This window comes from Platalea leucorodia (genome assembly GCF_965183815.1).
Source record: "Platalea leucorodia genome assembly, chromosome: Z".
Taxonomy (NCBI): Eukaryota; Metazoa; Chordata; class Aves; order Pelecaniformes; family Threskiornithidae; genus Platalea; species Platalea leucorodia.
This window is the reverse complement of record NC_138858.1, coordinates 55,015,567-55,031,555: the sequence shown is the minus strand read 5'-3', so window position 1 is coordinate 55,031,555 and position 15,989 is coordinate 55,015,567. Positions and strand designations below refer to the sequence as shown.

The 15,989-nt window shown below is 46.7% G+C and overlaps 1 protein-coding gene across 6 annotated transcripts in view; it reads right to left on the bottom strand.

Moving 5' to 3' along the window:
* Positions 1-209: 209 nt before the first annotated feature.
* Positions 210-15,989, bottom strand: part of PSD3 (pleckstrin and Sec7 domain containing 3) — a 113,271-nt gene continuing 97,491 nt past the window's right edge. For 5 of the 6 annotated variants that reach the window (XM_082337180.1, XM_082337179.1, XM_082337182.1 and 2 more), the window contains one exon: positions 1,072-9,877. In XM_082337180.1, the coding sequence (XP_082193306.1) occupies positions 9,665-9,877 (213 nt within the window). In that variant the 3' untranslated portion in view covers positions 1,072-9,664. Of the gene's footprint in view, positions 722-1,071; positions 9,878-15,989 lie in introns of those variants that run through there. The other variant, XM_082337181.1, reaches the window with a different exon arrangement.

Genomic DNA, 15,989 nt, shown 5'->3' with positions numbered 1-15,989 from the left:
CACCCTCCAGCTCAGGAAACTTTGAAACTGCTGACTGCCAGCAGTCAGAAGGGTGCACGGGGGAAAGGGCTGCACCAGCTAATTGGTCTGTATCTTCCCTGAGCAGGACAGCCAGAGGCTGCTGTATGAGCTGGTAAAGCCACCTTCATGGTCTTACTTGTAGGAAGCAACGGTAGGGGCTCCAAGAAAAAACATTCAACTGCAGAAGATGAAATACATTTGGTTTATTTCTTTCTAAAGTTTGTACATATACATATATCATTATACATATGTGAGATCCTTCACTAGGGTTGCTTGATTTCAATTACATAAAAATTATTGGGAAGCTTGCAGGCTCTGTGTTGCCCGTAAGCAACATTTATTCCAACTTATAAAAACACAGAGGAACAGAGTTATAGTCAGGAACATGGACACAAGAGAGAAGTCTACTTTATATCTCACAGTTTCAATACATCAAAGGCAAATTATTTGTCTGTATACCGTAGGCTTACTTTATCAGCAATGATAAAATAGAGGAAAATATTTATATACAGTCACCTCAAGTGAAAAATAAAGCAATGTAAACTTAAATTCCAAAATATTATTTTAAATGATATAACAATATCCCCAAAAGTCCTTCTTCCAAGGGGAAGAGGACTGATTAAGTGCCTTCATTTATCAGGAAATGATCATTCTAGTACCAGTTACATGAAGCAGAATAAGGGAGGGCATCCTGTGGTACCTGTAGAAAAGAGTGACAACTCTGCTTCAGGAAAGCATCTCTATGTAAGCAAGTATATGTTCGAGTCCTTATGGACATCAGCAGCACGTGGAAACACCTCCCATGAACCAGGGCTTGACTTAAGTCTGCACAGCTCTGACTCTGACCACTGAGGAGTATGCTTTTCTGGCCATGCATGTTCCCAGGGACAAAACAGGGTGCCCTGGTGGTAGGACAGCCTCAAACCTGAGACAATGACCGCCCCAAGAGTCAGAGCAGCAAGTTTCACGCTGCTGGAAAAGATTTAGTGATTACTTCAATGCTGCTTCACAGCAGACCAAGAAGTCACCACAAAGCAGTGAGACCGGGACTGCGTCTCTAGTGTGTTGCATGAAAAACACTCCAGCGATTCAGTGATGAGAGTACACTGAGTTCAAGGTTATCAGAAAGAAGGTTCCTGCACTTGGCAAAAGGGATAGGAGGCCACCCAGAGGAAAGGTCTTGCGAGAACTGCTGTCAGGACCTGTAAGGTTAGGTCTGCACACAAGAGATGCACAGGGTGTGTGTACACGCACATGCAAAATGTTCTGTACTACCACTACCAAGAGTTACTCTTCTCATATGGGTACCACGCAATGATAACTGAAAATTCAGACCCCTTTCTCAGCCTAAGGGAAAACAACTCTGCAACAGCTCAGGTGGAGGGCCAATGACACTTCTAACTGTGACTCTGAGTGCAATAGTGCTCACCCTCATCTTCCCACTACGTCACCATGGGAGGCAGGTAACCCAAGGGAGAAGCTCAGCGCCTGAAAAAGGATTACAGGATTAGAGCTCGCCCAAAGCAAGGTGATGGGGATGTCCCTCTTCATTTCATCCTGAGCCGCGGTCCACTCTCATCTCAGTCCTGCAGGACGCAATCACCCTGGCCATGGTCCAGCGAAGCACAAAGGCACGGCTTCACTGAGGTTGCTCAAGTGCTTCAAGGTAACTGCGTGATAAGAGTTTTATGACTCCAGGTAAGAATCCCACCCTCAGGCTTTGCTCCCCCTTTCCAGGGATAATGCAGATAATGCTAGCGTTGCCCTGACTAGAGCGCAATAGGAAAACTCACTAGGTTTCCTTATGTCTTTTTACTTAGACCAGCAACTTGTTCAAAGGTTGTTTGAACCTCCCAAGGGAATCCTCTAGGAGGCATATGAGATGTCCGAGAGAGATATTTGAGCCCTGCTGCTCTTCTTTTCCCTGTTGATGAACCAGACATTCTTCTGGAAATCTGTACAGTTGCAGAAAGAAACCCTCACTACTGCTGTACGGCTGTATCTGCAGGAGACATCACAGGCACCTGTCCTGCTTGGACACTTTTGGACATGATGTCCCCTTGCTGAATTTTCACAGAGCGAGGTCAACATTTTCAGAAGTAAAGCTGTGTGTTAGATCCCCAGAGTGTGATTTTCAGAAGAAGTCAGCACGGATGCTCCCGGTGCAGGCATCGGCTGACATCTATAGCGAGAGAGTTAGCCCAGTGTTGAGCTAGCAGAAAATCCCACCCAGTAATCCTTGCTTAGACTCTCAAATATATGCCTTTGCTTTCGACATGCAGAACAACAGGCAGCCACTGGTGGACAAACACATGGAGATCAAGGCAGCTCAGGGGATACCCGAAATCTGCGAAAGCTCTGATGACTGTTTAACCTAATTCGAGAACAACTAGAACAACAAGCATCCTAACAAAGTTTGCAGCTGCTTAAGTGCTTTGACCAAAATAAGCCTCAGAAAAGAACAGCAGGCTTTGGAGTGCTGAGCCACAGAAGCCATACTATACCTATGAAATACATACACACATCTATAGGCATCACTTAAACACGTTCACCAAGTAATGTAAGCCTCAGATTGTACCTCACGCAAAGAGTAGTGATTTTAAAGTTTTCAAACTGCCAAAAAACTCTCTTCTTTTAGCCAAGTTATAATCCCAGCCTCGAGTAAGAGGACATAGTTGTCATGAATATGTACAAATTAAAAAAAAACCCACACAACCCACCCCTGTTCTCATCCTACAGTCTTTCAGAATTTGACAGCACTGAGCATGAGGTTTTCATAAGTGTGTAAGTGATTTAAGACTTATATCACTGATAGAGTTTGCCCTGTGCAGTGACACAGACTGGATATCATCGATCTCCCTTCTCCCAGCAAGAGGCTCAGGGGAGTCAAGAGGATTTTGCGTCAAACAAGTCTCCCTGGCAGCTTGGCTAGCTGCTCTGTGGTTACACCAGGATATTCGCTTGGCCCAACGCAAAGCTGAAACCTTGCCTGCTTAGACATAAAGTGCTTGTTGCACTGGTCTCATTTAGGTGAGTTACATACAGGACCATTGCTATAGGGTGGCTACTAATTACAATGGTTTATGTCAGAGAAAAATCCTGCCCTTGTAGTTTGTAGCACTTTCAATCCTTGCATTGCTAGGTGATGTACTTTTTCTTGGTCCAAATAAACCTCTGGCCTGTACGCCAGCTGATTCCTGGCACAGATTTAACAGCAGATGCCATGGGAGGTCCCTCATTGCTTAAACATTTATAATTTTTACAGAGTAGTTCACTATTCAAAGGGGAGGACAGAGAACACTTTGGGCTGGCCTAAATTTGCTCCTTCTGACCACGGGAGCAAAGTCAGGTCAATGGTGCAGCCTTTGGGAAAGCTGTTGCTTGCATTGGCTAAGGGAAGTGCTCTGATAAATAATTAAAATACAGCCTCAATGCAGCTAACAAAACGGACGAGCAAGGTACCTTCTCTCTGCCTCCTTTCACTGTTCAACTGGATGTTGCCAACAGGAGAGCAGATACTGCCAGAGGGCATCCGGACACATTTCCCTGGGACCTGTCCTCCTTGCTCTTACTTAAACCAGCCTCCTAACAACGGAACTGTGGCACCCCTGGATGAGGGTGCTGCTGTCACAAGGGAGACAAGCAGCAGGTGGCAGGGACAGTTTGTCAAGCAGCACAGTGTAGGTGGAAAAGGAAGCCAGCATTTCTCATTACCCCCAGCACTGAGGGTAATGCTCGAGTACACAGTTCCCAGCAGGTGACCAGCCAGGGAGGGTGGCAATGGCTTTCTGACTGTCATCCTACAGTATCGTTGTCCTGTGCACTGGTGCTCAGCTTAGGTGATATCATTTCTCCGGAGGCTGACAAAGCCTCTTCTTGCTGGAGCAAATGTTCAGGTCCCACAGGGTGAAGCTCTAGGTGAAGCTATACTCACTATACTACACCTATGCTGCTGGGAGAGCTCTGGGAGAGAGGAGAGAAGAGGCCAGGCATACTGCTTCTCATATGCACTAAAAATATCTTCTAAAAAGCACAAGCTGGAGACCAGCTCTTTCAAAGAAATTTCTGAGACAGCTTCTTTGGCTCACCCCTCTAGGCAGCCTAGATCTTGGATGCTGGGAACGCATGCTGGGAAGCTCTGATCACGCTCTGGGGAGAAATGCGGGCTTCATAACCACCCTCTCAGAGCAGATGTGACGTCCCGGAGCATGGGGAGAGAAATACTGGGGAAAGTTTAAACAAGCAGCAAGCTGGAAGGTCACTTGAGATAAGGTGTGTATACTGTCTTTGCCTCTGTAAAAGCAGCCAGTATTTCTGACAACCTGGATACCATCTCTCTATGCCTGGGGGGCACTGGCTTTTTTTTTTTTTTACACAGCTCCCCAGAAGGCTGCAAAATGTATGGCCTAATTTGGAAAGTACCCAACTCCTTGCAAAACAGCATTTCAAAGTTTCCCCACAGCACGGCTTGCCTCTGCCTCCAAGACTTTTGGAAAGGAGACTAGGAATGTCACAAGTGCCTGGTCGGAGTGTGGGAGGGGGGACCTTGTGTCCCTGCAGCATAATGGTAGAAGATCACGGCAGTCTGAAACTCCGTCTCACACCTCCCAGCTATAACTGTGGCTGGAAACATAGGCTACCAACGAGCAGAATGAAAAAGCTGTTCACAGGGTTATCCATTCAACGCAGCACTGCTTCAGAGCAGGTTTTCTCAAGGCAAGATGGGACAGTCAAATTTTCCGGATTTCTGCAAGCATGGAAGGAAAGAGACCTGTTATACAGAAGCAGCTGAGGTGCTAAGATGACAGACAGGAGCAGCTTGACAGAAAAGGAGGAGGAGCTGTCAGACTAACTGCGATAAGGCCAAAATTGATTTAGGGATTGAGAATGCAGACACGGTAAGCGGTACACCGTCTGCAGAGAAGCGCCTTCCCCGCTTTCAAGAAGAACATTACCATGCAGTGCCCTCCAGAAGCCCAGTGATAACCCTGCCACCTTTCACTTTCTCCACTACCACAACCACCTCCTCACCGAAGGGGCTGCTCTCATCAAGAGAGAACCTCACTCCCCCACCAGAGAAAGGCAAAAATATTGGCTGTTTCAAGCCAGAAGAACAACTAGCCTTGTTACCGAAAGGCACTGGAGCTGTGAAAAGTCATCGAACAATTCTCATCGCTGGAGGTCTGTTAGCCCAAACTCCTGCTCACAGCAGGGCTGTGCTGAGCACTGCTCTCCAGGAGAGCCCCCAGACACGGACACACCACACCCTGGGAGCAGGTGGGATCAGAGAGAAAGCACTTAAGGAATGAGCTGTTACAAGCCTTTAGAAAGCTTCTGGTAACCATTTACAAGTGGCTGGCTATAGATGAAAAACTGTCTTGAGTCGGCATCACAGCTGAACAGCGTTCCCCCACAGCAACGCTGCATTAATCATTCTGCTGGCTGACTTATCTCTCTACATCAATTAAAGACACAACATAAATACTGGATTAAAAAGCTGTAGTCATGTTCACTGGTCCATGCGTGATTTATCTGCAAGACGCACACAAACACACAGCCGGCCCAGAGAGTCTCTTTCGCAGCCGCTGCCGAATGAAAACCATCTCAACCAGACCCCTGCATCCTGCAGGCTTACAGAGGGGAGCATGGTTTTGGCTTCGGGAGAGTATCTCACCTGTTTAGGTTGCTGAGTGGGGAGAGGGAAAGGCAATTTTGCCCGTGTCCCTCACCTCTCTGCTGTCACGTGCAGACACAGCGAGGTCCTCTCCTGCCTCTCGTCCCTCAGCCGGGGAGCGGAGATGGTCCAGCCCCTGGAGGGGGTGCAACCAGCAATGCTTCAGAGCAGGATGCGTCCCTCCAGGACCTCTGTCTGCATCTTGAGAGGGGGGATGTGAGGAGCCACTGGCCCTATCCTGCTCTCCTCCTTGCATCCCCCCTCTCAACACACAGGCAGAGGCTTTGCCTGAGCGACGGCTGCACGCTGCAGCAGGGAGGATGACAAGAAAGGATGACACCTCCCTGTAGCACTGATGCAAAGGCTGGCTTGCGCGCACACGCACTCGTGGTGGTCTGCTGGTAACTCCTGCTCGCGCTGGGCACCCCCAGAAAGCTGCAGGCTGCTCTGCTGATACCAAGTTCAGGTGCACGATGGGTCCCAGAGGAGGGATGGAAATCAGCAGAGTATCCTTACGTACTGCAACGGGAGCTTCTGAGTCGCTGAGGTCAAGCACTGATCTCTGCTAAAGGCAAACATTTCAGCAAAGAAAGGCAGGGCACCGGGTACCATGCAAAGCTATCTGGCCAGACTCTCAGTGGTGCCACCCAAGAAGATACACTGCTGAGACCTCCTGAGAACCTGTCCCCACCCTTTACAATTGCATCAGGGGGAAAAAAAGCAAATTACAGTACTGCTTAGTAGATGATCCTATTCCTGAGGGAGTCCAGGAGCCTTAGGCATTCACAACAGGATCACCTTTTTCTCTTGGCCTCTGAAATGTGCATTTTCACATGGGTGTCTGGGATGTCTACAATTTGTAAAGCAACAGAGCAAAATGGCATTAATTAAACTTGAGCAGAACCCGACAAATTCTGAGTAAACTAATCTGCACGCCTCAGCAGTCTCACCAAGAGTGCTCCGAGCTCAACAAATGTTTAATGGCTAAAAAATGCAGTGAAAAACTGCACTTGCTAAGCCCAGATGAGACTTAAAAAATATACCCTAATCTGTTTACAAGTATGCATGGAAATAGAGAATAAATAATGAAAAATGAAAAAAAAAAATTACAATTTTTGCAGTTCACTTTTTGACTTTTCCTATTGCTTCAAATGATCTCCTCTGCAATGACTTTGAAGAGGAATTATCCCGTTTCTGTGTCAAAGCTGGGGAACGCATTTTACAGGAATAATTTCTTTTTGAGCTCAGCAATTTAACTGCAGTCTACAGCAACCGGAATATTTTAAAAGCCAGGAAAAAAAAGTTAAATGTCACCTCTTTGCCTTTTAAAGCACTGCACTCCATAATCACAAGAGGTTTGCTGGGCATCTTCCAGCCTGCCTTCAGAAAGCTCATCTACACAACCCCGCCCTGACAGCCAAGCAGGGCCCATTTACCAATCTGCACATTTTTTTTGTTTCTGCTGCACGCTTCCTAACACTGTATCTAAGACAGGACAAGTTTTCTTCTCAAATGTGCATCTGGCATTCCACAAATGAATTTCTTCTTCTCTCTCTTCTGCTTGTTTGTTTTAAACCACCAGAGCATGATTAACAGCTGCAGGGATCTCCTGGCTTTGTTTCCCCTCCACGAGCTGTTGATCTACCACACTTGATTAATTGAAACAATCCCTCCCAATGAGCACTATCATGCACCTGTTTACACTGAGTCTCCTAACACCACATCACTTTGGCTCCAGCAGCAGAAGGCATCTGTCTTCTTTAGGAATAGGACTGAACGTTTGCTCCACTGTAAGCATGCACAACTTCTAAAGCCCCAGCGCCTGGGAAGTGCTGACTGTTTCTATTCAGGACTCTGCAGTTTTTAGCAACGTTGCCAGGGTCAGGGGCTGACCTCCTGACTTCTAGCATGGAGTGGCCACTGTCAGTGGCAGATGCCAGATATGAGTGCGTCCCAACATCACACATGGAAACAGTCCCATCTGGTTTTGGTGCCAGGCTGCAACTGCAAGGATCAATTTGCTCCAACACCTTCTGGCATCTGAGAGTGCAACGTCTTCTTTAACAGCCAACAGTGAGCACAACACTGGGAAACCTGTTGCACGGTGGTCCTCAGTGGGGGAGGCAAGTCATGAGGAGCCTGTTAATGTGCTTCTCTCTTTGATCACTCCCTGTCCTGCCCACTGAACTGGCAGTTCAATAAGCTAGATTAATTGACCTGGACCCTTTGGAAAGTTTGGCGGAGCACAAATCCACTCAGGTGGTAATTTTCTTGATGTGTGGCCCTTTGATTACTTAGGCTGGAAACACCAGCACATTTCTAAACAGTCCTTGCATTGATCTTGACATTTCTTTATGCATTAAGAATGACATCTATCAGGAAGGCTGCCCTGTGCCAGGCACAACAAAAATAACAGCAACAAACAATTTGCAACTGGCCCTCAACATTACCTCCCAAGGTGCTTTGTGGGAAAGGCCAGTTTGGCTGTACTACTCCGCACAAGGGAAGGGCAAGGCAAAATGGGAAAGACCTGTCCAAGCTCACCCAGCAGGCCCATATGAAACTCGAGATTAAAACCCAGGGTGTTAAGTAACAGGTGAGCCAGTGCTCTCTGCAGAGCCATGATGCTGCCCAGGTGAGAGGGGCTGGGAAGCAGGAAAATGATTTCTACATCAGGGGGCTTTCAGGTATGGAAAGCTCTACCCACGGTGGTCTCTCCCTGTCCTGCACTTCCCTCTGAAAGCCTGGTGCAGAGTATGCAGGAGCTGCAAGGTGGGCCGGTTCCCTGAGGGTGGAGGGTAGGATCTACCAAACCTGGGGCTGCCTTGTGCTGGCCTCCAGGCACAGAGTAGCCAAGATGGCATCAAACCCTGACCCACAGCGAGGACAGGAATGTCCCCTTCTTCGGTCTGCACCAGCCTCTTCCACCTATATGTGAGCTAAAGCAGGAAAATGGAGAGCTGAGGAAAATCCCTTCCTGAAGAGAAAAGGCAAAGTGCTTTGTCACTAGCAGAGAAATTGCAAACACTTATATCTGTGCACACCAACAAGGAAACTCCTGGAAGGGGGAGCATCGGGGCACAATATATCATAAGGCTCTATATAGCAGCTAAGTGAGAGCGTATAGTTAAAAACTACACAGAGGCCCTTTGTCTTTAAAATACAATGCTAATGGCTGACATCTACAGCAGCCTCCTCCACAAATAAATTTAAAGCCCAGGTTCATTCTGACTGGGTAATCCCTAATCTCCCTGACCACAGAGACAGCACGGGTGTGGATACCCCCCAGCCTGCTAACTCAGGAGAAGACTCCTTGCTTGGAAAGAAGCAAACAAATTGTTCCAATGCTGTCATCCCAGCATTGCCAGAGGCTTCAGGTTTCATTCCTTCGTGCTCATGGGTCCAGGGTCAATGCAATAATGATAAGCAACAGTGACTATTTACTGTAGTACCGACATGCTCTGCATTGTCAGGAAACCAGTGTTCCCAGCACCCTAGGCTCTAGCCAGCCTTCTGCAGCTGCCCGTTTGCACAGCTTTTCTCACAGCTACAGCTCACATTCACAGCACTGCAGCATTTGTCCAGTTACTTTCCCACCCACCACGTAAATAAAGTGACAAGTGACTTGAGAGATGAAAGCCACGTGCCGATGGGAGGAGATAAATGGGGAAGAGACAGAATATACGTCACAGCGCTCTACCCCTCCCCCAGCTCCTTTAGAAACAGAACAACACAAAAACGTCCCGATGCTTCAATTGCTAAATGATAAATTAACAAAGCAAAGCAAAGCAGGAGCAAAGACATCTCCCACAATCTGCACAGAAACAGCAAAATATACAATAGAAAATGTCACTAACACCCCATTCAGGCAGATGCACTTATTTTTTGTGAATGACAGGTTATTAAATGAAAAAATTTTGACCACCGGTACTTTGCTGCATGGCTGTTCCCCTAGTTGCCATTTCCACCCTAAGTGACCTTCTGCTTAATGCTGGGTGTTTCTGGCCTGTAGTCCTTCCTCTCCGAGACATTGCGTTTCACCTTGGCACTAACTGGAGATTCCTGATTCAACGAGGGACTCGAATGGGATTTCTTCAGTCCTGGCGCATCATTCTCTCCTCCACTCAGCAGCTCCTTCACCCCTTCTTTCAGGAGGCCAACGTAAATCTCATAGCGATTTTTCTGGGAAATGAAAAGAAAGGCCCAAATCAGTCTGGAAGAAATTCTGCAGAAGCACTAGGGAGACCATTTGGGTAACTTAATGGTTTCTGCTGGCCTTGAAAGCCAGGAGCCTAATATGGACGCGAACAATGGTGCCTGGTATGGACATGAACAATGGTGGCTAATGTAAATTACACTGTACGAAAAGGATTTCAGGCAGGCTGAGCCCAGGGGTGCAGTGCAATTAGAGGCACTCGGTTTTGCAGCACACAAATCCCAGTGCTCTGCTGAACAGCGGCTCCCAGCTAGTTGGAGTACATGGTGATTTCCGAGTAACACCACCAAGCAAGAGCCTGCTGACCTTAGTGACGCTGAGTCATAGTCTGTGCTCACACATATTGAGATGTTATGTGTTCCATGAGGGCATGGAGATAAAGTGCAGCAAACTAAGGGACAACAAAAATCCTGCTCTGGTTCGCTACAGCTCTCCCCTGCAACTCTCCACACCCCCCAGCAGGTCCTGCTTTCCTTGCTTCAGCCCACAGGGGAGAAACCAAAGCAGGGTCCCGCTAAGCTCAGCCTGTACCAGCTTGGCCACCACTGAGCCCGCGAGAGGATGCTCTGCAAGGCCAGACCTTAACAAAAAGGAGCAGATGAGAAGGCTATGACAGCGGCACGGCACGTTCCCCTGACAGGGCCACTCATGGTGAATGATGAAGGTTGCTCTCTGTCCAGACACTTGTATTTTTCAACTGGAAAAAGTTCACTTTACTGTGCCGCATGCCCACTTGTTCTGTTCCTCATCTGGAGCAGAGCTTTCCCTCTCCAATGGGAAGATTTCGCTCTGTGTGCCACAATAACATCTTTCTGCACAGAACATCTGGGCAACCAACAAAATGAGGGCACATTAACAGAAGATCCCTGTAGGCCCTTCAAAAACAGAAGCTGGGGCAGGAGGTCCTGGGAACAGAGCAACCCACCTCCTGGGATTTGTTTAATAACTTGCCCCTGACATATCCACTAAAGACATGGTGCAGGCATTGTAATTAAGGTGATCTCAGTGGGCTGGGGACCAGGGAAGGAGGACGTAAATATCTGTACTGATTGTTAATTTATATTTTAAAGTGGCAAAACAGTTGCCAAATTATTATGTTCCTGACAGAGGAAAAAATGTTTAAGAAAAACTCTTCCAATTTGTAATAAAATAATAAAGTTCTGGTAATAACACTTATTTGAGGGCAGGAAGTCAAAAAGCTTGGTAACTGCTTTGAAGTGTGGAATATAAAGGAAAAAAAAGAGGAGGAACGTGACTGGGTTTCCAAAGAGTCCTTTGAATAAACAAAACCTCATAGAGGAGGATCATAAAAGAATTCACCCAAAAATTAAACAAAAAGCATTCTTATCAATTCCATATCTGGAGCTCCAGCTCCACAATGCGAGAGACAAACACACGAAGCAGGTAAGATGTGTCATTCAATAAAAAAGGAAATGGAGAAACAGCAAGCAGAACCCTGATGATGATGCACTGGGCTGATGAATGAATCATCACACAACGAACGGGACATGTCTGCAAAAGAGAAGACAAGCCAGTGCTCTAAACCTGGGATCAGTGTAATATTCATCAAGGGAGAGAGGGACTTTACTGCCATATGGACTTCTGCTTTTTCTTGGTCCACTAAACACGACCAAGGTCACAAGTCCCGGCAATCAGAATGGAAATCCGGGACCTGTTTCTGCACTGCATGTCAGCCAATGACCATAATGCCCTGGACTTTGTTGGCCCGTGATTTCAATCGCAACTAAGCAATACATTTGGAAGTTTCTATTTTGATTTCAACTGCAACAAACTTGCTTTTTTAGTGATCTGACATTTGAAGCTAGGTATTAAAGCTGGTGGAGATTTTTCATTAAAAGAAATTAATCTGGAAAATTCTGTTAAGAAAGTAAAAACACAAAAGTTAAAACAGTTCAAAAGCTTCTGCAACATTATCTCTGAAGACTGAATGCACATAGTAAAGAGGAGATGAGGTAGCCACCCATCAAATTTCTGGCTTTACCTCTCACCTGACAGCACTCAAAAGATCTCTCTCAAACCATAAATTTGCTGCAATGAGCAACCATCATCTGGAGCAGTACTTTCTCAGACAGCAAGCAAAGTGGAAATGTTCCTTCCTTGGTGTCTACAAGCAAAGACATCAGCAAGAAGAAACACTTCTGGCTGCATCCCTGAACAAGGACCAGGCACCTCCTGGTTCACTTCCCCTCAGGAGGAAACACCATCTCACTTGTCTTTATCAGGAACAAGAATGAAGGGAATGCCAGTGGGTGAACCAAAAGGAATTACAAGGGCCTACAGAAAAAGAATCTGGCTTCTTCCTTCCTAATGGGACTATGCTGCTTCCTCTGGGACTCACAGGCCCTTTTGGTGTGCTTCTGGAGAGGTATCAGCATGGCCCTTTGCACACAGATGCAAGGGCTGGTCTGCAGTCTCAGACTGAAAGAGCCAAGTACAAAAAACTGCCTCACCTGCCTCTTGCCCTTTTGCTTTGACCCCATGCAGCAAGGTCTGTCACCAGCTCCTTCCTGACCCTGACAGGACTTTATTCTGAAGGGAAGGTGTGGAAACCCCAAAACTGAGGGAAAGTTTCTGTTCAGGATTTTCATATAGCTCACCTTTTCTTTTTTTTTTTTTTAACTGCCTATTGACAGTTCAACACAGCCTGCAAAATCTGTGCCAAGTGTGAAGGTAACACAGCATTGCACAGCAGCACCCTGAATCACCATCTCTTGCACACAACTGAAGTTGGTGCCACCACTTGCCTGCCTAGACAGGCATTCCTGCAGTGCTGATCGCATATCTGAACTGCACAGTTCAATTGCTGTTTGAGGCTCTCGCTAGGGAAGAAGACATCTTCTGCTTCCTGGGCTGTACTGGTTCTGCTTTGTACTGAGGTACCTGAGGAATATTTCTCTAAAGACCACCATGAAAAAATTGACAGAAAACAGAGAAAACCCACAACAATCTCCTTCTCCATCTATCTTTCTAGGATCATCTAACACCCCAGGCTACATTTCATCCTAACTCATCATGCTTCTAGAAGTGATAGAAAATAAACTTTGTGTCAAGGATCCAAAGCCAAGAAACTCTTTGCTCTCCCAAGTTGCACAAGACCCCTGACAGAGTGAAAGTATGTGGCTTGCTCTGTACATCCAAGTGCTGTGTTCAAAACTGACATTGTGCCATTGATCATAACCCTTTGACCTTGATTGTTCACCCAGTTTCCAAACCACCTTCCTGTTGATTTCCTAGTCCACACTATCAGCTTGTCTGCGAGGATGTTTGAGGAGACAATGTCAAAATCCTTGTTAAAATCAAGAACAAACAACATCCACTGCTCTCCCCTCATCCATCACACTAGACATCTCATTGTAAAAGTCTATCATGTTGGTCAGGCATGATTTCCCCTTCATAACGCCATGATGATTACTCACAATCACCTTCTTGTCTTTAATGTGTTTGGAAGTGATTTCCAGTAGAATTTGCTCCATCACCTTCCCACAGTCGGAGAAGCTGCTGACCAGCCTGTAGTTCCCTGGACCTTCCTCCTCGCCTTTCCTGAAGACAGGAATGACATTTGCTTTCATCCAGTCCTCAGGAACCTCCCTTGATCAGCACGAACTTTCAAAGGTAATCAAGAGTGGCTTTGCAATGACATCATCCAGCTCCCTCAGCACTCATGGGTGCATTCCATCAGATCTCATGGACTTGCGTAAGTCCAGTTTAAATATTCCCTAACTTTACCATCCTTCACCAAGCGTAAGTCTTCCTTGCTCCAGATTTTCACACTGGGCTCATGTATTTGTGACTGCTGAAGGCTGGTCTTACCAGTAGAGATCCAGACAAAGAAGACATTGAGTACTCTGGCCTTGCCCTATTCTTTGTGACCAGGTCCTCTGCCATTCTTTGTGACCAGGCCCCAACTAGGGCCCATATTTTCCCTAGCTGTCCTGCTGTTAACATACCTGTAGAAAACTTCTGTCTTGCACTTCACATCTTTTGCCAGATTCAACTCCGCATGGGCTTTGGCTTTCCTAAATGCAATCCTACATGCCTGGACAGTACCTCTATTCCTCCTGTGTCACCTACCACTGCTTCCACCTCCTGCACGCTTCCTTTTTATGGCGAGTTTTGCCACGAGCAACTTGTTCATCCATGAAGGCCTTCAGTCATCTTTGCTCGGTTTCTGGCAGGGTGAACCATTCCTGAGCTTAAAGGAGATGATTTGAAAAGTGACCAGCTCTCCCAAAGCCCTCTTCCCCCAGGGCCATATCTAATAGGATTCTTCCCTGAACAGGCCAAAGTCAGCTCTCCTGAAGTGCATTGTTGTGATCCTACTTTTTACTTTGACCCCTCCTTTCAGGATCATGAAGTCCAACACCTCGTGATCACTGCTGCCACGGTTGCCCCTGACCTTCACATCCTCAACAAATTCTTTCTAGTTTGTAAGTGAGAGGTCCAGCGAAGTGCCTCTCCTTGTCTGCTCCTCAGTCACCTGCGTTAGGAAGTTTTTGTCAATGCACTCTAGAGACATCCTGGATTGCTTGTGCCCTCCTGTGTTGTCCCTCCAGCAGATATAGGGGTGGCTGAAGTTCCCCATGAGGACTAGGGCTTGCAAACACAAGGTTTGTTCCAGTTTTTTTAAAAAGGCCTAGCAGACAACCACCACAATGACACACATCTTGGTGTGCCCACTAATCCTGACCCACAAGCTCTTAGCTGGTTCACTGCCCTTCCTTAGGCAAAGTTTGATGTGCGCGTGCAACTCGCTCACATAAAGGGTGATTCCCCCTCCAGGCCATCCCTGTCTGTCCTTTCTAAAAAGCCTGTACCCATTCATGGCAGCACTCGAGTCATGTGAGCTACCCCATCACCTCACTTCAGCCTTGTTTTATTAATTATGTAGTCCCTCATGTTCGCATCATTGTGTACCTTTTGCTTGCCAGCCCTGTCCACCACTTCATCATTTGATTGTTGGTCAGATCATTTCAGGAATGTGGGATGTGGAAGAACAAACTGGCCAACTGTGTTCCCTATACAAAACAGTAGCAAAACATCTATGTAAAACATCTCAAGCATTGTATGCAGTGCAGCCCAGAGCTACAGCAAAGTCAAGCCCAACACAGCAGTTACAACCTTCTGCAAAAGCAAAAGTACACAACCAGTCAAGCCCAGGAGTAAAAAGAGCTCCTCCAAAAGAAACTCACAGAAGACATGGCAGGAGGCTTACTTCAGTTCTGGAGGCTTGCGTTGCCTCCAGCACCTCCTCTGGTGGTCTCTCTGACTTTTGTCTTATCTGCTCTTTCTCTTCTTCAGAGTATGGATTTTCCTTGCAAGGCAGTGCCTATCTAGAGTAGGATCCTTTCAGACCCAAGGCAACATTGACTCTCAGTTCTGGGGGAAAAAGCTCAAAGGTGCAGCCATGAAAAATACCAGGTATCTGCTCAGTTGCTGACCCCCTCCCGCATAACCCTACAATGTGGCAGACACCATGATGGATAAAACCTGCTGTCAGATACTCAGAACAATCTCCCAATGGAGCCACCTAAGTTGCATCACTCCATCCTGTGATATTTAATTCTACCCTTTTCCTCCTCGTCCTGACATCCAGCTCACTGGTACACAACACAAATGGCTCTGATGAGGCATGCCTATAACAATAATTTCAGAAGAGCAGTTCCTCAGAACATACCAATGGAAGGCAATTATCATGACCTGCATTACTGCAGAATGCAGTCATTCCGTAAAGGTTGAGGTGCCAACACACTAGGCAACACATAATCTTACAACACGAGACAGTTCCTGTCATCTCTTCAAACAGATACATCAGGCAAGGACAGAGCGTCACATTTGAATCCTCCGTTTCACAGATGAGGAGCTAAACTCATGGCTAAGGTCATAGGAAGTCCTTATCAGAAAGAGGAGCCACATCCCAGCTTCTGGGCTGTGACATATCTGCCTAACAAGAACATACTCCTTGGTGAAGTAAGATGAAAAATGCAGAACTTCAGGACTCTACCCCCAGTATGAGACCAGCTGCCCCATCCACACCCAAGAAGTAAAAGTAATAATGTT